General features: G+C 42.1%; 1 protein-coding gene across 2 annotated transcripts; it reads right to left on the bottom strand.

The window, feature by feature from the left end:
• Positions 1-7,975: 7,975 nt before the first annotated feature.
• On the bottom strand, positions 7,976-21,145 carry LOC134543185 (odorant receptor Or2-like). 2 transcript variants are annotated; one of them, XM_063388079.1, is made up of 4 exons: positions 20,955-21,145; positions 20,225-20,329; positions 18,034-18,189; positions 7,976-15,975 (listed from the first exon to the last, which is right to left on the bottom strand). In XM_063388079.1, the coding sequence occupies exons 1-4, from the start codon at positions 21,018-21,020 to the stop codon at positions 15,922-15,924; spliced, it is 381 nt and encodes a 126-aa protein (XP_063244149.1). In that variant the 5' UTR covers positions 21,021-21,145; the 3' UTR covers positions 7,976-15,921. The 2 variants fall into 2 exon arrangements, with proteins under 2 accessions (XP_063244149.1, XP_063244148.1); XM_063388078.1 differs by lacking the exon at positions 20,955-21,145 and having other exon boundaries at positions 20,225-20,541.
• Positions 21,146-24,628: the final 3,483 nt, after the last annotated feature.

Raw genomic sequence — 24,628 nt, 5'->3', positions numbered from 1 at the left:
TAGCTGCCATCTTCAAAGTACACTTTTAAAATTTATGAATTCATTCTTGTTTAAAATTAATAAAATTTTATTTTTAACTTGTAAATGCATATTTAACATTGAAGGCTGTTTTGTATTACAAGTGGCTTTAACATTTGCTACTCAAAGTAGACAAATATTTGATTAGCTTTTTATGTATTTTTTTGTTAAGTTAAAGAAATGGCAAACAAGTTGATTTGAAGTTGGAAAACCTGTGGAAAGCAGAGAAATTAGTTGAATCTGTAAACAGCTATGAAATATTAAGAGGTAATACATATTCAGAGTTAATGGGATCTGTAAACAGCTATGAAAGAGTGAGAAGTGATAGAGTTAATGGAAGTTGGTGTGGCAGTTTATGGGCAAGGTATACTGGATGAAACACATCATTCATTGCCTTTGTGACGGACAAGCACAGACCTTTGCTCTAAAAGTCACAATAATGATATTACTTTGATTTGTCTGTGACAGTGGAGTTTTCAGTACTGTAAAACGGGGTGAATAGTATCAAAAGTTTGTAACATTATGTTTTGAAACATATTGCAGCAGAAAAAATTATACATTGTTCTAATGATAGTTCTAATACATAGTTATATATAATTCTTTTCTGCTAAATTATGTTTCAAAATATAATGTTATAAACTTTTGATCCTATCACCCCTCTGCTCCTGTTTGGCCCATTTTATGGTGCAGCGTGGGGGTATCCAGTTAAGCATACCACCAGGGTGCATCCATGCGCCACCAAACACTCCTACTGATTATCCTACTCATGCAAGCGAAGTGTATGGGGGCACAAGAAAATCGTGTGTGGGGTCTTTGCTAGAAAAGACAGTTAAGCAGAAAGTGATAAATCATAAATACAAATAAAGAACATGAGTCGCACTTAACAACGTTATAATTTCGCAAACTTAACACATATACATACACTGTCAACGGATTCGATGCCAGCTAGAGGCATGTGCGTAGCAAATACAAATTAGCATACATTTAATGAAGTTTATTCCCTTCACAATGATTTTCACTCCTTATGTCTTTACTGAGTCCTTACTTATGGAAAAAACTAGGGTGAACCTTGTGCCCAATGTACTCTGATTCAACAAACACACTACTACTGCGTATCTCTTACAGTCGTACGAAACAACAAGCAACAAGCAACAAGTTAATATTCTTTCTCTCTCTCCGATACAAGTTGAATTTCCTAGGCATGCCCTGGATCATGCAGTATAAAACAGTCGCCTCTGACAATGGGGATAGACATTTTCTCATTTTCTGTGCGAAATTATAACTCAGTTACCACACACTATAAGAGAGGAGAGAAACCAATATTCAAGTATACGTGCGTACGCATTACGTTACGGCCCGGAGGCGAGCGAAGACCAAAATCATAGTGAACATTATGTCATTACACACGTGATTCACAAGACGTACGTTGCTGTTAACAACTTTAGGAACTGACTCAATATACATACAGACTATACGAGCGGTCCAAACACGTGTAGGGGCAAGGAATTATGTACTACAAAATAAACCAACACCTAATATAACGTTAATTGTGCACTCCTCAAAAAAAACATATTAAATATCTATTACTCATAGAGAGCGTAGTCCCGCGGACAAAAATGCAAGCCCAAGAGAGAAGCGAGGGATCGGTTACATGGTTTGTTACAGCTACAATTTTCAGTGGGTCTCGTCATGATGACATTCACTGCCAAGGCTAGGTAAGCGTAATACAGAGAAGTGCTCAAACAAAAAATGCTAGATCACGGGGGGGTATGCCTTAACCAAATGGCTCCGGTCGGGGGTACAGCTGGGAGGAAAAGAAAGAGGGCAAAATCGAGGCAAAACGATGCGTAAAATTACGTCATACGGAGCTGAAAGCTCTTATGAAAAAACAAATACAAGGGCGGCATCGGGCACTTAACGTGCTTACTTCTAAACCCAAAGCAATCAAAGCGTGGTCTGGATGCCGTTGAAATAAGTTAAGAGTCCACTGCCGACCATGCAAGTCGCGCAGCAACTAAAATCAAAACCACATGCAGGAGGGAGTAAGCAAATGCTTCCAGCACAAAGAAAAATAAATTAAGTGAAGGTCATAGTCAAAAGGGATGGCTACATGAAAATCAAGGCTGGCAAGCATATTTAATATTTACGTTACTCGCACGGCCATCGTGTGCACACACTAACTCCGTCTCCTGAAGAATTTTACCTAGACGAGCTGCCCCTCGACCGGGCCAGAGACGACCTGCTTCCACCAAGAGAGACCCACGAAATAGACAATTAAAAGTTATACGCGCTCATTTATACTATTCGCTAGATGGCGTTGCAGTCGCTACAATTGAGGAGAGGCTAGGGGGAAAGAAAGGGAAGGGGAAATTGGCACCTTGAGGCGGAGAGGGGTTAAGAGGGGAGAAGGAAAGGAAGGCTGCGGCACGGAGATGACGTCACAGAAGCGCGGCGGGCGCTTCAACCCCCACCCCTTACGAAGTCTTCTGCCCTGTGAGCCCGAGCTTAGAGTCGTGTTGAAGTTCAGTGTTTGTGACATGAGCCAACTTCTTGTATCTTGCGAACGCCTTGATTCAGACGATGTAGAAATGACTTGAAACTAGCCGGATCGTGCCGCTGGAGGGGGGCAGCAACGTGTTCGTTTCAGCGGTGCGACGGGTGGCAGCTCCAACAGGGGACCGCGATCTCCTTGGTGCTGCACAAGTAGAATACAGGCGACTCGCGTCCGACGTGTCGCTGACAGGTCCCCCTCCATTTTTTCTGAAGTGAAAGAGAGAAACGATAAGCGCTGTATCAGGTGACCTATTCTGGCGGTACAAGGTTGCAAGGGGTTCAGGCAGCGCTCGGCGCTTTTCCTCGTCTCAGCCACTCAGCGCTAAGTGGCGGACATCGGAACTCTGCAGCATCCTTCCCGCAGACGTCTTCTGGCGGGCCGAGAATACCTCTAGAGCTGAACCGCGGCGGCGGTGGCGTCCGAACAGCGGAGAGTCTGTCACCAGATCTCCACGCCGTCCAACAGTCTCCTCACCCCGCAGCAGTCAAGGGCTGGCGACGTAGGGGGCGGAGGGGCAGCGGCAAAGCAGAGACGTAGCAGGCTTCTCGTAGAGTTGTCCGCGCACAGCCCAAGGGAGGGGTAGAAAGGAGGCGAGCGCGCTTGAAGGAAACTGTAATCATCAACTGAACTGCGACTGAACACTATATCCTGTTACTAACAATTCTACAATCTAATTAGAAAACATACCTAAAGTAGTAATACACACACCAAAAAAAAAAAAAAAAAAAAAAACTTAAGTATCTCAAGGCTTCCACTAGCCGCCAAAACGTTGCATTAAATCACTGAATGAAACGCTTTAGCTGTGTTACGTGTGCCTTACGCCACTTACGTTTATTGCTCATTAGCTGTAACTGAACAGTGTTAGCTGCTAAAAACTTAGTAATCAAAAACGGCCCATCATAGGGCGGCAAAAGTTTGACGTTTAGGCTAGCCGCTAATGAGGGCAAAACGTAAGAGCGGCAGAGCACAACGTCGCCAACAGCGAATGAATGGGCTGCCCTTTTTGCATCATAATTTCGTGCCACGTTTTCCCTAGCCTTAGCTAAATTCTTAGTAACGTCTTCCAAGACACGATCTAACTCTACACTTGACAAACTAGAGTCGACAGGAGGCAACCCCCACTGGTTGAGCAAGGGTAAGGTAAGTTCCCTCCCCAGGAAAGGCACGGAGGGGGGATGCCCTGTAGAACTGTGATGAGCTGCGTTCAAACCAATATTTAAAAGTTCAAGATCGGCGTCCCAGAGAGTCTGGTCGGCGCGGTAGAACGAAGTGAAAATTCCCTTGAGAACCTTGTTGGTTCTCTCACTCATATTTCCCTGTGGAAAATACGGTGAACTGTACACCGGCTTTACAGAAAATTCAAACAAGAAATTTTTGTATAAGTTCGACTGAAAGTATTTAGCGTTGTCTGATACTACAATACACGGCGGGCCTAAGATTTTAAACACCTGTTCCTTAAGAACTTTTACTATGGACGACGCCTTCATGTTTTTAAGGGGGGTTAAAACAACAAATTTAGTAAAAATATCTAGAATTACTAATAAGCATACGTTGCCCTTTTTTGATCGCGTCAGCGGTCCGAAAATATCAATATGCAGAACCTGCCAAGGGGCGACGGGAGCGTCGGCACAGTAAAGCCCTACTTTAGCATTGTGTGGGGGCTTTGATAGCTGACAGTCAATACAGGCGCGTACAAAATCGCGCACGTCTTGACGCATTTCTGGCCAGAAAAAATGTTGGGCAATTTTACGATATGTTTTATCTATTCCCATGTGCCCACCCACAAGTGAGGCATGGAAATATGTGATAATCATACCCTTAAGTTTTTCAGGGACGACAACTTTCTGAGCTCGTCCTGACGGGCCAGCATACACTAACAACCCATCCTTCTCGGCAAAGGGTAAGGCCATTCCACATTGCAAATCGTTCCGGATTCGAATACATGCAGGATCATCCTGCTGGCAGGCTTTCAGGTTTATGAAGGATTCGGGGAAGATTTTGCACACCGAAATAAACTCAACCGCATCCGGGGGGGAAGGGTTATCAATTTCAAAATCATCCGGGTTGAACATTCTAGATAAACTGTCGGCCACAACGTTCTCCGCACCTCTTAGGTGATGGATTACAAATCGGAATTTTGACAACCGCAGTATCCAACGCCCAAGCTTCCCGAGCTGCGAGGGATGATTGCACAGCCAACTTAAGGCCTGGTTGTCTGTATACAGGTCGAACTCTCTACAATCCAAGTAACACTCGAATTTTTCGAGTCCGAAAAGGCACGCAAGGGCCTCCTTCTCATAGGTGCCCAAGCGGCGCTCTGACTCTGAGAGGGTTCGACTTGCGAAAGCAATTGGTCTCAATTTTCCGTTCTCCATGTGTCCGAGGACAGCTCCAAGGGCTACTGAGGAAGCATCAACCTGCAGGGCAAAACGTTTATTGAAGTCGGGGAGAATTAACACGGGGGCGGAACACAAACATTTTCTTAGAGATTGAAAGGCCGTTTCCTGTTCCTCACCCCAAACAAAAGCAGCGTTTTTCTTTCGCAACCGATTCAACGGCGCGCAAATCGTGGCAAAATCTGGGATAAAACGCGCATAATACCCCAGCATGCCGAGAAATTTTTGAATTCCCTTCAAAGTCTTTGGACGCGGAAAAGTAGCCACGGGGGCGACCTTATCCGGATCCATGTGAAGTTTCCCTTCTGAAATTACATAGCCTAAAAATTTTACTGAGTCTTGTGCCAAGGAAATTTTATGTGGATTAACAGTAAGATGCGCGTTTCTCAGACGTGCCAAGACTTGCTTAAGGTGATCAAGATGTTCTGAAAGTGAATTACTATATACAATTATGTCGTCGATATAGTTAAAAACAAATTTGTATTTAAGGTCGCTTAGCACATGGTCCAGAACACGGCTCATGGCTTCGCTCCCGAAACTTACACCCATCGGAATTCTGTTGAATTCGTAGTGGCCAAAAGGGGTTGAAAAGGCAGTGTATTTTCTACAGGCGGGATCAAGCAAGCATTGATGGTAACTGTCGTTGAGGTCGATGATGGAAAATATTTTTGCTTTACCCAAGTGTTGTAAGGCGCTCTCTACCGTCGGTATTGGCCAAACTGGATGAATTACCTTCTTGTTGAGAGGTTTAAAGTTATGCACAAGGCGCCACTCAGAGCCCCCCTTCTTAGCAACCAAAAAAGTAGGGGTGCAAAACTCGGATGTCGAAGGGGTAACGACGCCGGCAGCGAGTAATCTGTCGATAATGGCGCGCATGGCCTGCAGCTTAGGGGGAGAAACCTTCAAATATTTGGCAAAAACGGGCACTTCGTCGGTAACATGAAAACGAAAAGGCAAGATGTCACATCCGCCGATCTTACGTGTTATCACGTCAGGAAACTCCCGCACGAGAGCGGCGATGGCTTGATCGCGCATCGCGTTATCGGAATCATTGCAACTCATAACTATGGGTTCGCGGACCTCATGACGTAAACGAATTTTTACAGCAGGAGCGAAATCAAATTGCAATTCATGGTTGGCGGGACTGAGTCGACAGCGTGATTTGCCCAAAAAATCTAAGCCAAGGATTAGATTCGGCAAAATCCCGGGGACAACGACAAACGGCCAACTCCAGGAAAATCCATGGATTTTAAAATGAATTATAATAGATTTACATGTGCGTATGCCTTGCCCGTTAGCGACAACGATATTCCTTACGGAATCATCCGATACAACTCGTTGTGAAAGTTGAGGGTACAACTGCACTAATGTGATGAAACATTTTTCACTAATAACAGACCGGGTAGCACCGGTATCGACTAAGGCTGGAAATAAATGTTTCTGAATTTTAATTGGGAGGAAATGTAAATGAGTGGGTTCAGAGGATTTTTTGAGTAGCCGACGGATACGACCTCTTTTCCGTCCCGTCCAGATTAGTTTTCCGCACGAGGCTGTCTCTCAGTTCCCGTGCAGTCGCTCCTATAATGTCCCACTGCCTTACACCGAAAACATCTACGTTGATTTATTTCCACCCGCGGAACAGTACACTCATACGTGACGTGTCCAAAGGCGCTACAATTGGCACACCTGCCGGCTCCGCGGCGGGTGTCCAAGGTCACTAGCTGCCGTGACTGGGTCAAGGTCGCGGACCGCGAGCCCACGGGCGCGGTTACCTCAGGCGGTAAACTCATGGCCGCGCGAGCTGCGGCCCGCGCCTCGGGCCCAGGCGTGAAATGGGCAGAACGCTCGCCGCGAGGCAGGCTGTCAAACGCACGAGGCGTGGAGGTGTCTGCCACGTCACGGAGTTTCGGGCTACGGGGAGTGAGAACGGGGGGGGCGGACTGCGACGTAAAAATACGTCCGTCAAAACGAGAGTCATTTTTCACCGAGCTGGGGCGCTTTGCCGGGAACTCAGCTTGATACTTAGCAAGAGAAACAAGGCGACTTTCCACTTCGCCCGCCCAAGTCCGTAGGCTTGCGAGCGAGGTGGGAGGAGCGAGCATCGAGCAGTTCTGCCACACCACGGGGGCCAAATTACCCAAAATAAGTTGGACAAACTCCTCTTCCGGGGTACCCAGCTCTAAGGCTCCCGCGTACGCGGTAACCGACGTGACATATTCCATAATGGTTTCATCTGGGTTTTGGAAGCGCCACACTAGCTCCCTCTTACAGGCATCTAGAACCCTAGGCGGACATACTGAACATACCAGTGATTTTTTAAACTTATCAAAGCTCGTACCCTGAGCAATGGCCTCATTTAACAGAGGTACATGGATGTCCGTAACTTTACTTAATAGTGCTTTCAGAAAAGCCTCAAGTGGAACTAAATTTAATTTATGCAGGCTCTCAGCCTTAATCACAAAATCTAAGATCTGCCTGGGATCACTTCCACCCAGGAACGGGATGGTTTTAAGGGCGGCAAAAAAAAGTTTTACGTTAAATGAGGACGAGGAAGGACTCACATCAGCTGGGGGCTGCCTGGTCGTGACTTCAGATGCGGCTCCTGCGGATTTACGCAGGTAGTCAACCAAACGCGCCCTCATCTCGGCGACGGTATCGGTGTCCGCCACGGGCAGACCATTTTCCTCGAGATGCAGCGCCAAATCGGTCTTGTGCAACTGGTAAACCCAGCTCACGGAGACGGCCATGGTGCACCGAAACAAACAATACAAACGGATGTATCACTATAATCTGCCTAAACAGCAGAGTAGCGCAGTTTTGCAGCGTGGGGGTATCCAGTTAAGCATACCACCAGGGTGCATCCATGCGCCACCAAACACTCCTACTGATTATCCTACTCATGCAAGCGAAGTGTATGGGGGCACAAGAAAATCGTGTGTGGGGTCTTTGCTAGAAAAGACAGTTAAGCAGAAAGTGATAAATCATAAATACAAATAAAGAACATGAGTCGCACTTAACAACGTTATAATTTCGCAAACTTAACACATATACATACACTGTCAACGGATTCGATGCCAGCTAGAGGCATGTGCGTAGCAAATACAAATTAGCATACATTTAATGAAGTTTATTCCCTTCACAATGATTTTCACTCCTTATGTCTTTACTGAGTCCTTACTTATGGAAAAAACTAGGGTGAACCTTGTGCCCAATGTACTCTGATTCAACAAACACACTACTACTGCGTATCTCTTACAGTCGTACGAAACAACAAGCAACAAGCAACAAGTTAATATTCTTTCTCTCTCTCCGATACAAGTTGAATTTCCTAGGCATGCCCTGGATCATGCAGTATAAAACAGTCGCCTCTGACAATGGGGATAGACATTTTCTCATTTTCTGTGCGAAATTATAACTCAGTTACCACACACTATAAGAGAGGAGAGAAACCAATATTCAAGTATACGTGCGTACGCATTACGTTACGGCCCGGAGGCGAGCGAAGACCAAAATCATAGTGAACATTATGTCATTACACACGTGATTCACAAGACGTACGTTGCTGTTAACAACTTTAGGAACTGACTCAATATACATACAGACTATACGAGCGGTCCAAACACGTGTAGGGGCAAGGAATTATGTACTACAAAATAAACCAACACCTAATATAACGTTAATTGTGCACTCCTCAAAAAAAACATATTAAATATCTATTACTCATAGAGAGCGTAGTCCCGCGGACAAAAATGCAAGCCCAAGAGAGAAGCGAGGGATCGGTTACATGGTTTGTTACAGCTACAATTTTCAGTGGGTCTCGTCATGATGACATTCACTGCCAAGGCTAGGTAAGCGTAATACAGAGAAGTGCTCAAACAAAAAATGCTAGATCACGGGGGGGTATGCCTTAACCAAATGGCTCCGGTCGGGGGTACAGCTGGGAGGAAAAGAAAGAGGGCAAAATCGAGGCAAAACGATGCGTAAAATTACGTCATACGGAGCTGAAAGCTCTTATGAAAAAACAAATACAAGGGCGGCATCGGGCACTTAACGTGCTTACTTCTAAACCCAAAGCAATCAAAGCGTGGTCTGGATGCCGTTGAAATAAGTTAAGAGTCCACTGCCGACCATGCAAGTCGCGCAGCAACTAAAATCAAAACCACATGCAGGAGGGAGTAAGCAAATGCTTCCAGCACAAAGAAAAATAAATTAAGTGAAGGTCATAGTCAAAAGGGATGGCTACATGAAAATCAAGGCTGGCAAGCATATTTAATATTTACGTTACTCGCACGGCCATCGTGTGCACACACTAACTCCGTCTCCTGAAGAATTTTACCTAGACGAGCTGCCCCTCGACCGGGCCAGAGACGACCTGCTTCCACCAAGAGAGACCCACGAAATAGACAATTAAAAGTTATACGCGCTCATTTATACTATTCGCTAGATGGCGTTGCAGTCGCTACAATTGAGGAGAGGCTAGGGGGAAAGAAAGGGAAGGGGAAATTGGCACCTTGAGGCGGAGAGGGGTTAAGAGGGGAGAAGGAAAGGAAGGCTGCGGCACGGAGATGACGTCACAGAAGCGCGGCGGGCGCTTCAATGGTATGCGTGCTCTTTGGAATAGAGTGCATGTAGGCTTTATAGTTTTTTTTTTTATGTTCTGAAAATTAAAATAATAAAGTTTGCAATTAAAGAAAATTGTGATAATTTACACATTAATCTAGTAAAACAAATCCCTGTCTCATAGCATGATACTGTTAATCTGTTTTCTGAATAAACTGAGATGAGGTATCTCAAACTTAGTTTTGATAGTGAAAATTTGAATGGCTTACTGTTTTTTAAGTTCATGAAATCCACATGCCACATAAAAATGGCGTGAAGTGTAAATGGGAGTAGACTATTTTCAAGTGTAGAATGAGCATCTAGCAAAAATAAATTATATTTATCAAACAGTTGTTTTTGCTGTGCATATCATCTTGTAGGTACTATGTATGTATATGTATTCTACCATCAGCTACGAATCTGGGAGGGTTTTTAGCCTGCACATGGTAGATATGGTTAGAAGTTGTCTGTTAAAAAAAAAAGAAAGAAAAAATGTTAACAATGATGCACTAGCATGAAGATAGTTGCTGCCAATGCTAGAAAGTTTGGAAACTTGAAGTAGCTAAGAAGGTTGTTAGATTTTGCAAAATAAAGTGAACAGACATAGTGACTTCAACCTGACTGGATATAATGATCGGTGAATCTGCTATGAACCTTGAGTTTAATACCTACGTTAATTATTTTTTAACAATTTACAGAAAGTAGGTATTCAACATTTTATGCTTCTAACATTCTAGGGATAGAAGTATTTAAAACTTAGTTTAAAATAGATGCTGAAAAGATAGGAATGGTGTGGAAGGAAAGGACTGGCCTCGTGAAGAAAGTGATTGAGGGAAGGATGTGAAGAGTTTAAGGTGAGAGACCTTGAGGGACACGGGAATACTGGAAGTGAACGAGGGCTGATTGAGTGGAAGGGAAATCTATGAGAAGATGGTAGATACGTAGAGACCCCGAAAAATGGTGAAGCGCGAAATTCACGAAATAACGCGAAAATTTGATACTTGAAACGAATTTTGCGACTTTCCTATGATTTCGACATATTCGCGAAATTCACGAATTTTCGTGCGAAATCCACGCTTTTTCGCACAAAATAATGTCCTTATGTCGCAAGTTCTATTTATTTACGCCATCATAAACAGGCGTGAAATAAACATAGACTGAAAGACTAGTGCCGTGATATTATCTTCGTTTTGACACGTTTCTGAAATCCACGTATTTTTATCACTCTGTTTACAAGCAGTAAATATTGCCATCGCAAATGAAAACAAAGTGTAACAAATATCAACAATCGATATGTGCGCACTACCAACATAACAAAATTGACTGTCCACAGTTTTCGTGTTTTGAATAATGGTCGTTTCTGCCGCAAGGCGCACTGGTGTCGATTTTTCTAACCTAATTTAATCGCATGGAGCTAAGATGGCAGTCATTTTTTCGTGCACATATCTATGAGTGTTTCCAAATACCGTCCACATTTTGTAAGTTTAGTGATACAATTGAAATTATGGCTAAGATGCCGAAAACTTCGACAATGTTTGATCGCGAAAGAGAGATGAAATCGGATGGATTTTATATTTTTGATCAGCGGGACAAAATTATGATGTGCAAGTTCTGCAACGTGCGGGTTGATTGGACACACAGACACGTGCAAAAAGCATGTGGCAAATGACACACACAAAACAAAACAGAAAAGACAATTATTTTGTCAAGAAAATTCTACTGTGTCTAAACAAATCACGATAGGCGACAGCGTGAATAAAGCAAACAAGCTTGAAAGTGCAGAAAACAAGAATTTGTTTCTGAGTTTGTTAATATGATGCTGTAGGTTAACATTCCTTTGGAAAAAGCTGATCATCCAGCTATGAGGGAATGGTTTAACACCCATGTTGAAGGTTAGCCTTATTTATTTAGAAATGTTTTCCCCCTCTAATAAAAGTTCATAAGCATATGTAGGCCTACAATATTATCAATTAACTTACCTTTAGGCCCAACTTACCTTCACTTCAAATAAATATGCAAGTACCTCAGATTAACAAACACATAAATAGGATGGATTGCATTGTGAAATGGTGAGCACACCACAAGATATTTTTGACTGATTGTGATTGATGGTTTGACTCTGTAATCCAGCAGTAATCTTGAAAAGGTTAGGTTAGGTTAGGTTAGGTTAGGTTTAGCTTAAAATTGTTTTGAGTAAATTAGCCCATTAATATTTTCAGCGATAACCTTATAAATTATACCTATTTATAAGTATATTGTAAGTTATGTATACATTAAAGGTGCAGGGGATTTGCCATCAGCCAACACTCTTAGAGAAACTTATGTCCCAAAAATTGGCCAGGCAAATAAGGAAGCAGTAAGGCACGCTGTAGAAGACAAACAGATTGTATTCTTGTGTGATGAAACGACAGACAAAGTGGGCCGATGTAAGGCAGAGTCTGCTACTTTGTAGTGCCTATCCGCTATGAGGTTTTTTTTACACCGCCAATGGCATAATTTTTTCACCTTTTTTGGGGTCTCTACCGATTGCTTATTTTTACACCGATTTTTTGCACCGCTTTTGTCATTTTTTTACACCAAAATGAGCCAGTTTTATTTACCATTTTCTGGGGTCCCTATAGATACGTATTCCAGGCAGACTTGGCTTTGAGCTGGAAACCCGTCATAGGTCCTGATGATTTGAAACAATTGCTTGAATCTGTTGATGACAAGTTATTTCACTGTAATCAGGTAATTTAACAGATTTTTGCCCATTTTTAAAAACTGTCTTGGGTTGAATGTGAATAGTGTAAGGAGTTTTGAAATACATAAAAAATTTGGTTTGGCTACAGAAAATTTCTGGTAACATTATGCTGAAACTTGACTGTACTTGTCTGTGCTTTGTACTATAATTCAACTTGATGGAATGACTGTGTGTTCACACTAGTTTATGCTTCAATATCACTCATTTGTAGGGACAAGATTTTTTGATAAATAGCAATAAAACCTAAATAACATCAAAAAGCATGTCAAAACACAGTGTAACACCCTACTTAATTATAATAAGCCACCGAGAGGCAACTAAAATCTTTAACCCTATCCAAATATTAACAAAACTTAAGCTCAAAACACAAAAATTTTATATTTATTATTTCTCATTCAATGAGTGTGTGTCATTTTATTTTATACGTACTAGCTAATGCCCAGCATTCATGTTTTCTCTATATACATCTCTATCTATGCATATATCTTCCTCTCTCTTCTATATTTAATTCAATTTAATTCTGTCATGCATGGGCACTCATACACCAAATTAAATTATATGAAACACATTCATTTGTTGAAATTAATTGCATGCCACCTATTGTAAAATGGTTGTACTAATTCAGAAACCTTCGCGGGCATGTGCATAACAACTCACCTAAGTTTCATCACAATCGGATGAATGGTTTAGGAATGCATACAGGACAAACAAATGAACATTCATTTTTATTTACTTATTTATTTGATTTTTAGGTTCTGGCTGCTGTGAGTATTCATGTAGAGTTAACATTCTTTGTCAAAAGCATTATTAAGAGGTCCATAAAAACAGATGTCCAAGGGTTGTAGTCGATGAGACGAATGGGGTGTAAGTGACAGTATATGTATATAATTTTTTCTGCAAAATAAATACAGTACACCCTATACGATTTGTGGCTGGAGTGGTTGTCAAGAATAAGTAAGACAGGATCTTCGAAGGTTGGTCGAGTTATCTTTTGGAAATGCTGTAGCTAATCCATTAATAGATCTTCATTGATCCACCCATTCTTGGAACATGCATAAATTGCATCACGTGATCCTCCCTTCTGTAACTGCTGTGATATTCATCGGCATGGAAAAATTAACATGGGTGGAATGTGATTTCCGGTAGCACTCACAGTGCAAACTATTGTCACACTCTTTCCTCTCTCCCAACTTGTCGTTAATCCTACTTGCTACTTGTCTTTAGGTCCTAGAATATTTCCTGGTTTGTGCAATAGCATTTCATTTCCCAGCATCCAGAATTTATAATGTGGATGAGACCGGTATATCCACGGTATATCCTTTGGGCACCGCTCTCTCCTCTCTTCCTGGAGCGACCCTTCTGAGACTGCTCTATCCTACCTCCCTGAAGTGACCCCTCGGGGACCGCTCTATCATCCCTCCCTGGAGCGACCTTTCAGGGACCCATTCTAGCCCTCCCGGCCTATCATCAGGGCTACTTCTCTGCCTCTCAAGCACACCAGCGCCTCTGGCCAGCGCCTCTGGCCACCGCCAGGGACACGACAAGGTACTTGCTGTACTACGTAATGTACAAGTCACTGTCAAATTTTCTTATCAGTCATAAATAGCCAAACTGGGGTCTGTACTCTGATTTTAAGCTGCGTTCTTAGTGGCCAGACAAGCTGCCAACCACAGCGCGACTAGGAGGTCTCTGTTGAAGAATCTTAATCAACATTTGATATTTACGGTGCAAATCTTGATCATCTTCCCCAAGAGAAGAAATAAGAGGATTTCTACTTATTGCACAAATATCATAACATTTCTGAGCAGTTCTGATGTAACAAACCTTCAGAAGTTTGAGTTTAAGATCTGTGTGCATGGCGTTGAACAAGGCAATCTGCCGCAATACGAATGCTCTTATTCTAAATTCTCTGCAACTTTATTGAATGTGTTTCGGTTGCTGTTGCCTACAGTGGCACCGCATTCATTGTTATTGGTTTTATTAGTGCTTTTTAAATTACTTTACCATTTTTAACAGCGCTACATAATCGTATACTCTTGACCGGGTAGAGGATCATGAGTCTAGTGAAAGCTGCTTTTCTTTTCGCGTCTGTGATCGCACAATAATACACGCCTAAATTTTTAACAACATTTTTGTGAGGAATTTTTTCATTGGATAGTGTTAATCATGCCTATGAGTAGCGGAATATGTTTACGCGTAATTTCTATAGCTTCTGATCAGGTAGGGTTTACCTTAATTCACCATTTTGTGCAACACTGTTCTATTGAATCTAACGCGGTTTGCAGTCTGTTTGCTGCGAATTCTAAAATGCCAAAAAAATCTGCTCAACAACGCTGTATCGTCCGCGAAGCAGCCAAACTGGGCTGATCGGTATGCGGGTTTAGGCATATTATGGATATAAATCTTGCTTTAATTATTTTAAAGCATACTGTGCTCCTTCTATCGTGACTTTAAACGATCGAGTGTTTAAATAAGAGAACTGTTATTTAATATAACAATCAGGGAACGCAGTTTGATATAATTTATAAATTAAGCCTTCATGAAATACTCTATCAAAGACTTTTTCTATGTTCAAAAACGCTGCGAGATTATATCTATTCTGAGCAAATGCAGTTATTATCTGTTGTGTCATACAGATCAAATGATGCGTTGTTGAATGCATGCTGCGTGAACCAAATTGCTCGTTTGGCAGTGTATTATTTTCTTTGATGTGAATATTAAGTCGCTGCAGAATTATACATTCTGCTACTTTTGACACTGTGCTAAGCAAACTAATGGACCTATAATTTTGGGGCAGTGTCATGTCTTTTCCTGGTTTATGGAAAACTGTTACATTCGCTTCTTCTTTCCACTGCGATGGAAAATACTGTACTCAAACATGGCATTTATTAATTCAGCTAGGTATTCTAAAATTTGGGAAAGCAGTTTCTTAAGGTTGGGCTTCAACCAAATTCACTCTGGCCGTGGGATAGGCATTTACATGCAAAACAAATTTTTGCGTGATTTACATAATTTTTGTGATAACGGCATCAAACAAAAACCGTGTTGTAGATTTTGAAGACCTTAACAGTGCTTAACAGGGAGGGGGGGGGGGGCGGACCCCCTTGGAATTAAGAAGCCCCTCACAGAGGGTGCCTGCCTGCTCTTGCAAAATCGTGACTGTGAAACGGAATTGATAAACGTTAAACGTCAAAACTATGTTTTAGGGGAAAATTTCTTTATATTGTAAAGTGTTATGCTTAAGTCAACATACAGAGATGACTTGTGCCGACTGAAAACTAAGCCCATAATTCTCGAGATGCGTCTCCCCTCCCCCTGAGAATTTCTCACCCCTTTTGCGAATCCTACAGATTTGCGCCCCTGGACACTTGCGCTCAGTAAGTGATGTTTTACTATCGTGGAGGATTCTTCGATCTTGAACCTTGAATATTTACTCAAGACCTGAAGCTGGGCGTAGCTTCGAAGAATGATGACGGAGTAAGGCAGCAGTCTTTAGAGCAAGTAATGTGATTTGTTTTAATTTAAATTCACATACACAGAACTGCTCACTGTTGCTCCAAGTGTTGTGTAACTAATCTTCTCTCTTCTAACACCCTGGGATTCTTAAACCGTCAGTTGTACTTCTGACGTAGAACCGCATACACGGAGTACGCAAAGTTTATCATCTGGAAAAAAAAAAAGAAGAGTAAAGTCAATGCAAGGCTGATCTTACATAGCATATTTGAGGACAAAAAAGCTTAAAGTGACTTGACCTATAACATTACAGCGGTTTTCAAAACACTTAGGTAACGACTCGATCATGAATTACCATCGACCCTTATTAGTGTAAGTAGTTTCAAACGCCAGAAATAAGATCTGTTCAGATCAGCTGGGATGAAATTTTGGAAGTTACTGGAAATCAGTGACATTTAACCGCAAATAGTTCAAACTTACTAAACTTTTTTTTACAGGTTCTTACAATTTCAACAGTTTAAAGATATTTAGACAAATAATTTTTTACAAAGTTATCAGTGACGGACAAACCCTATAGAACTCAGGGAAATTGGTGAATGTTTGTATCTGATTGAACTAAGGAACCAACCCAGCATTTTCTTATAAAAATTTTGGGAAACCACGGATAGAAGAATTCAAATGGATGGATTCAAACCAGGATCCTCCAGAAAGCTGATTCAAAGTTCTACCGTTGCACCAGTTGGTTCAGTCAAATGATTCCGTGGAGGTGTCCCGTTCCTACGAGGCACTAGACATGCCGAAGCACAAATAAAGGAAGATAGCCTATAGAGTCGCAACTTAATGCTAGAACTAACACTCTTATTTTCTTTGGAAATTAGCGAACTGTGCGATATATATCGGCAACCTAACAACCTAAAAGTCGTTAACTTTTTGAAAAAAAAAAGTTGGCTACTTTTTTTTTTATCCATCGGTTTCCGATTGTCTATTTTCCAATACGGAACAACCAAAACACCATTATAAAGTGCTTTATCGTGTTTCAAAACTTAAAAAACTGCACAGCCGCAAAGTATGAGTGTTGAAAAACATAACTTCAGTTTCAATTGCAAAAAAAAAAAATACACGTGCATACTTCTGCACATGGCAGCCATGTTTATTTTTTGCTACCAAGATATAATTCAACATAGCCAATAATTGTTCGAAAGTATGATATTTCGCAATTAATCTGAGGTACGACATTCCATTAATGCATCATTCCATAAACTCTGAACTAAGAATGTTCATAAAATTACTTTGTGAGTGAAAACGTCTATGGGAAGGTTTGGATAGGCAGTAAATTCATGTAAATCGTCATCGACATGGTCACGTGATGTGATAACGATAACACTATGGTCACATGATGTGATAACGATAACACTATATCTGTTCCTATTAGTATAACTTATTGCGCTTTTAGATCTAAGTATACAATTACTGTGAAGTAAAGAGTGAGTATAAAATATATTAATATTCTCATATAGATATATAGTTTGAATATAGAAGAAAACCTAAAAATTAAGAAAATTATTTATTTTATTTAATACCTATGATTACTATGCAATGCGTATTTTATAGTAATTTAGGAGTTACTGTATTTTACTAACATAATAAAACAAATTTTGTTGTGTGTTATTTATTTTTTTTTCTCGTAAAATTGCGAAAACGTTTTCACTTCTGTCAGCAGTCCTCACGACTGCTTTGAAATTTTATTTTTATTTAAGTCATCGTGTTTAAGCGATTTCAATGTTTTATTTATATTTAAAGCTTAATTTTTTGATGTTGGTATTTCTCAACGGCACTGGTTATAAATCGATGAACGCCGGCTGCACGCACGCACGCAAAAATTGTCACGTTCCGCCTGAGCCGAGCGTGCAAGAACCGGCCAACCACCGTGCGAGAAAATCTTCCACAATATCAAACAGGTTAAGGCAGGATTTTTAACTAATATTGTTCGTGATTATATTTAAACAAATTATTTAAATTAAATTTGCAAAAAAAACTGTAAATAATATTTGAAAATTAAAAAAAGCATGCAATTTTTCATCAATGTTTTCTTATGACGTTATCACGTAAAATTATCGTCCGGAAACAGACTTTACAGAAACACCCCCCCCCCCCCCCCCCCCTTCTTTTTTAGTTGCCGTGTTCCGCCCCTGCTGGGCCCGAAGCATCGCTGCAGCCCATGGTGACCACGGGGTCCTCGCGAGCTGCAGCCAGGGGCGACGGCCACTGACCCCCAGGAAGGTCTGCAGGGTGAGCGGGCCGTAGCCGCCGATGGTGAAGCCGGCAGGGCGTGCGGCTCGGGTCATCAGCAGCCTCAGTGCCTGCTTGAAGCTTCGCCCCGCCTCAGGCCAGCCGCAGCAGTAGCCGGCGTGGAGCACCGCCTCGCTCTGCCGCACCGACCAAACCACCGGTCGCGCGTTCCAGCATTGTGTCTGAGTAGCTTTACTGTCTCCCCATCTCGCACAGAGAAAAAGGTTTGGGTACTACCTAAACACTGTAAAACCTTGTGGACAGTTAGTTAGGTAAGTATAGCTACATTAAACATATTTTCAAATATTTTTTATGGTTGCTTAGGAATTACCAATGTCCGATATAGCTATCCTGACCTAACCATCCGTTCCCACAATTTCACAGTATTTCTAATGTAGCTATACTACCTAATCAACCGTCCACACTTTTAAGTGTTTCTAATATAGCTATGTCATTCTTTAATTTCTCCGTCACATAACATAAGTCTATGAAAGATGAAAGACAACATGGACATCTTTCATGCTTCTGCTGCGGTGGCGTTAATACATAAGTACCAAGGTTTGTTTGAATCAAACAAATATTTGTTTATATATGGCGAAACAAATATTTGCATGGTGGAACAAAATATTTTTGTTAGCTTAGCCAAACTCGGTAAGTAATAAAAATGATTTGTTACACCTAACCAAAATATACATTTGAGTTGACAAAATCATTTTTTTGGGTCAACAGAATCTTTCCTACTACAAAATATTTGTTTGAATTAACAAAATATATTTATTTTGCCATATACAAACAAATATTTTGTTGAGGCAAACAAACCTTCTCTGAGTGATGTGAGCGACTGAACTTGCCTGAATCCACACAGATACACACATACAGTATGTCCATGTAAGTGTTGTAAAGTGCTGGTTCAAGGTCACAATTGAACAGTTTTAGGTACGCACTTGCGCAAAGTACTGCTTTGTTTTTTTTTCCTTGCTTGCAGCGCCACCTACGCAAAATGGAGACTCCTTTATTTTGTGTTCTGTAATTTTTCTAAGAGTGAATCTTGTAATTTTAGTTCAACGTGCGTTTTGTATATAAAGTTTAATTGTGATTACCCCCCCCCCCCCACCCCCCCTTTTTTGCTGGAATCCACGTTCACCTGACACAACGCCATGCTATATTTTTTCTCCCCGTTATGGGGCTTTATAAAAGATCGTGTCTACGTTCCGCCGCTACCTAATGACTTGCCAGAGTTGAGACACAGAATTGGAGAGGCTAATACTTCCGTTGCTCCGGACGTATTAACCAAAGTGTGAGTAGAATTGGTCTTTAAGTTGGATGTGTGCCACATAACTTAAATGCACATTTGTAAGAAAAACTAGGTTAGTTTGCCTTCAATTTGATGCATGATTTGTTGTAAATAGTCTAAATTAAACTGTTATTTAATATACCATTGAAAATGGGATTATATTTATGGACATCCTGAATAAAGGAGTGAAACAGTTCATTCCTTCCTACACTACTCCCATTTAATTAATTTTTACTCCCCTAACTATGTAATACATTTTAAAGTAGCTACTTTCAGAAAAAAAATAATGAGGAATAAATACGACTTTAAAAATTTTATTAATCCTCATTGGCTGAGAAAGTTTCGTAATCCTGTTAGTAGAACGCAAGCAGAAATAAAGTGATGCACAGACTGGCTTGCTCGTTGATAGAAAGGAACAAAGATCTTCATTTGATTAACTTGCAAAGTATTTTTTCTGGGGATCTTCTCTTCAAACAGTCCTAAAAGGGCCATAAAAGGGTTTCTCACAATTAAGTAATACTGTAATAATACAAGCTAAATATTTGCGAGTTAATTAAATGGGGGAATACTTAGATTTTCCCCCAATCACGATCCTGCATGAGACTACTGGTAACACTACAATCCGCTGAGATTATTGGTAACACTGCAAGCCGCAAAGACTCCTGGTAACACTACAAGCCACAGAGACTCTGAGACTACTGGTAACACTGCAAGCCGCTGAGACTCCTGGTAATACTTCAAGCCGCTGAGACTACAAGTAAAACTGCAAGCCGCCGAGACTATTGGTAACACTGGAGTCAGCAACACCCTCCCTGCCTTGTCGCCATGCATCGCCGAACTACACCAATGCAGTGGGCTGCAGGCTCGAGGCGACGTACCTGCCACGTGACCTGGGCGCTGCCCCAGCAGTAGATGATGACGTGCACCAGGGTGCACATCTGCAGCTGCAGGATGCCTCCGAAGTTCACGTCCGACACTGGAGTCTGTGGCAGGCGAACACCTACTTGCAATCCCCTCGCTTTAGAACACGTGGCTGTAGCACGTGCCACCACTTGTAATATCACTGAAATACCAATGGAAATGTTGTATTGTATAACGTTTTTAAACATATTTATTAGCATACTTAGTAAGCATCGGATTTAAAATAAAAATCAAAATGATGTTAAATAAATGACAGGAAAAATTGAGCAGTTATATATACCTAGTCCTACTGGCTTTTTTATTTCATGTAATGTTTAAACCTTTTTTTCATGAATAGTTATCAATACATAGAGTGAATGCAAAAATAAAGGCCCTCTTTGGTGTTGAAGTTTCAAAATAATTTATGGTGCACAGATATAAAATCTAGTGTTCCTCAATTACAGATGTATTTTTTTAAATTTTAATTAAGCTACACGGTTAAAGCTACTCTGAAATAAAGGGAGTATACTGAGTTGGTTTTTATAAGGAAGAAATCTAATCTAAGAAACATTGGCAATCACTTTAAAGGACGATATAAAGCAATAAATCAGCTTATTTTTTAGTAAGGAATTTTTTTTGCGAATACTATAATTTGTTCCAAATTAAATATGTTTTTATAATGATGAAATGTCGTGGAACGCTACTCACCAACACCATGTCGACAGTGACGATGGTCATCTTGAACAGATTGTTCACCACCATCACGAAGATCATCGGCGACAGCAGCGCGTTCAGTTCGGCGAGGACACTGCCACAGAACCTCTCATGTCTGTCCCAGGATGCACTATCACAATAGTAGTGGGGTGATCTGTTTTTTTTCCTAACCTAACTAAAAACTAAGTGTATTTGGGAGGGGTCTGGGTTAGGGAGAGACACTAAGAGCGTCTCAGGCTGAAGCCTATACGCTCTAATCAGGCAGGAGAGGAAGCATTCATCATGTGCTAGGAGGGGGATTGGTCAGCCATTGCAATGTTTTAGCCATGACTAACTCCCCTCACTGACTATTCTAGACTAAAACTAGATCAGTAAAACCTGCATAGACACAGGGAAAACCTTGGGCACTCACATGCGGGATGCAAAAGTTTCATGCATTAATAACAAGCAGGTTGGTTACAGGAAACAGAAGGATGGTTCCGGAAGAAGAGTTGGACAGAGTAGAAATAAACTACTAAGCAAAGGGCGGGAACTTGGACATTGCTGTCTGCATTTCATTGGGTGGCACTGGTTGTTTAGGGGGCAACTTTAGTTTGTGGGTATATGTGGTTGTAGTGGTGAGGTGTTATGTGGCGGTGAGATGTAGTGGTCGTCTTACACGCTTCAAACCAGAGTGATCACGATTAGATTCCCTGTTTGGTTAAGTGAGTATCTGAAAAATGAGGGGCTGGTTCATCAAACCAGGATTTCCGTGTAAGCTAAACGGCAGATGTTGTCGTGAGCTGGTGAGTTATCACTGGGTACTCCCTATTCCTCCAGCTAAGAGTTACGCCAGTACTTAAAATTAAATTAATAAAAATATATTCCTTGTCCCTTCACGAGGAAGCTGGACTCATGAAGGCGGCCGATGTAAATAATTTCCACTTAGTGTATATCCCTGAGATAATAACATTCGTGCGGCAAGCAACAATGTATGGGCACACATACAATGTTCTGAGATAAAATTTTTTTTTGATTTTCAAACGAATCCAGATATACAAGTGGGGTCTGTTTATGAAAAGCATTAAAAAATATGCTGAGGGCAGATGGGTAGTTCTGTTCCCGTAATTCTTTTTTAAACTGTATTTTAAGGAGAGTGAAAATGGCGACAATGCGTGTTTTAAGAGTAATTTTAAAACATGAAACACCAGGAAAAATAATTCTTGAAAGCACTCAAGGGACTTGCATTATACCTTTGCCTGCATTACTCCGCCATGTAATTTTATGGCTAGAACTCAAATCTCATTGTTGCGCTATGCACAACGAGAAGACTACGCACCAGTTTACTACACTCGTTTGGAGGTGATACCACGCTAGAAGCACCAGTGAGCGTCGCACTTAATTATCATCCCGCCTCACTGACGCAGATACCTACATCTCTGACTAGGCGGCCCCCCAGCAAGACCAATAATGTTCAAGGCCAGGATCAAAATCATGCATTCTTGATTACACAACTAACATGACGGGGCCCTATCTGACTATCCGGACTATGTAGAGAGCATGCTGGTTATCACAATAAACCACACGGGACTGCCGGGATTGACAGATGGCTGCAGCCTCTCAAAGACTGGTTGATGACGACTCTTGAAGCTAACCCGGATGGGAAAGGTAGTGACGCACCTCAGCAGCTCCTGGTGGTGCGCGACGCACCGCCACAGCCCCGCCTGCCCCGGGGCCTCAGCGCGCCTCAGCGCGGCCGCCAGCACGCGGAACTGGCAGCACGCGTGCAGGCTCAGCGCCACGAACACGGCGTCGTACAGGATGTAGTACGCCCCGCACGTGATGAAGCCGGCGGACGTGAGCAGCTGCAGCGCGAAGTGCGCGGCCAGGGGGTCGCCGCCCAGCAGCAGGGCGACCTCGCCCACCTGCACCTCGCCGGCGTGCGTCGCCTCGCTCAGCGGCCGCAGCAGGTACGAGACGTTGAGCGCCACGCCCGCCGCCAGCCACGCCCGCAGGAACAGCGTCGCCCGCCGCTCGCTCTGCGCCACCGCCTCCCTGCGCCACGCGCCCTGCTGTTCTAAGTTGTGCCTGGTCTAACTTGTGTGTTTCTAACTTGTAATGGTTCTAAGTTATGACTCTACATTACTACATTTCTAAGTTATGTGGTTCTGCATTGTGTGTTTCTAAGTTACATGTTTCTAAGTTATGACAGTTTTAAGTTGTGTTTCTAAGTCGTGATAGTTCTAAGTTATGACTTTCTACATTATGACGTTTCTAAGTTGTGTGGTTCTGCATTGCGTGTTTCCAAGTTACGTGTTTCTAAGTTATGACAGTTCTAAGTTGTGAGTTTCTAAGTGTTGAGTTTCTTAGTTGTGATAGTTCTAAGTTATGAATTTCTAAGTTACGACGTTTCTAATTTGTGTGATTCTGCGTTGTGTGTTTCTAAGTTATGATCATTCTAAATTATGACAGTTCTAAATTACGTGGATTTTTTCGAGGTTTATAAGCTATGACTGTTCTAAGTTGTGTGTGGTTCTCCCTAGCGGTCAGGCACCCCCCCGGGACCCCGGGGTCCCACCTGGCACCGGGGTCGAGGCCCTCGAGGGACCCCATGGCGCGCTGGAAGCGGCCGAACACCCGGCGGTAGCGGCGCGACCGGGCCACCAGGTACACGGCGCAGCACAGCTCCTCCGAGATGGTGAGGATGACGGTGGCGCGTGAGATGGTGAGCGTGAGGGCGAACTCCAGCGCCGCCACTCCCATGGCGGCGCCCATGGACAGCACGCTGACCACGAGGGCGACTCGGAGGACCGGTCTGCCCCGCTCGGGCCACAGCAGCAGGCGCAGCACCCTCACGGGCACGATGTCCATGCTCTCCGCCTGTCCCTGCCGCAATGGTGCGGCGCCAACAATCACCTTGTTTACTAACGACAGATGTGGTACATTTGATCACCACAGTCTTACTTCATTTCACTCAAGGGTTGTAAACGGTTCAATCTTTTTTTGATGTGATAAAGTCTTATAAATCGATGAACGCCGGCTGCACGCACGAAAAAGCATGACTCATTGTCACGTTCCGCCTGAGCCGAGCGTGCAAGAACCGGCCAACCACTGTGCGAGAAAATCTTCTACAATATCAAACAGGTTAAGGCGGGCTTTTTAAAAGCAGCAATTTTAAAAAAAATATATTTAGTTGTCCAACTTTGTCATTTTAAATTAACAATTTATTGACATTGATTTTATTTCAGTTTGTTTCTATAACTAATTGTTCGTGATTATATTTAAACAAATTATTTAAATTAAAATTGAAAAAACTGTAAATAATATTTGAAAATTAAAAAGTATGCAATTTTTCATCAATGTTTTCTTATGACGTTATCACTTAAAATTATCGTCTGTAAACCGACTTTACAGACAACCCCCTTTTTTCAAAACTTGACTTACAACTAAGTGTATTTTTTTTTTTGGGGGGGGGGGGGGGAGGGGGGTCTAGACTCTATATGCGTCACAGACTGAAGCATGGCCTCCACATTCAATTACGGGCCCTGGACCCAGGATCGGAAACGAATCCCCCCCCCCCCCCCCCCCCCCTTTTTCTCAAAATTTTACATGCTACATTATAATTGCATGGTTATTTCTTACCTACACATTTTTTAGAATTTTATTTAACCTGAAAATACAGGTTAAAA

The sequence above is a fragment of the Bacillus rossius genome, assembly GCF_032445375.1.
Source record: "Bacillus rossius redtenbacheri isolate Brsri chromosome 9 unlocalized genomic scaffold, Brsri_v3 Brsri_v3_scf9_2, whole genome shotgun sequence".
Lineage (NCBI taxonomy): Eukaryota > Metazoa > Arthropoda > Insecta > Phasmatodea > Bacillidae > Bacillus > Bacillus rossius.
This window is presented reverse-complemented; position numbering and strand designations above follow the sequence as displayed.

Bases quoted from the DNA above. Each gene is read 5' to 3' on its own strand.
- LOC134543185 (XM_063388078.1), bottom strand. From the start codon at position 20,467: ATGCTAATAAATATGTTTAAAAACGTTATACAATACAACATTTCCATT. The intron at 18,190-20,224 runs GTACGTCGCCTC...TCGGTGCGGCAG, and splicing joins GCGCCCAGGTCACGTGGCAG to AGCGAGGCGGTGCTCCACGC. The intron at 15,976-18,033 runs GTCAGTGGCCGT...TTTTTTTTCCAG, and splicing joins CCCTGCAGACCTTCCTGGGG to ATGATAAACTTTGCGTACTC.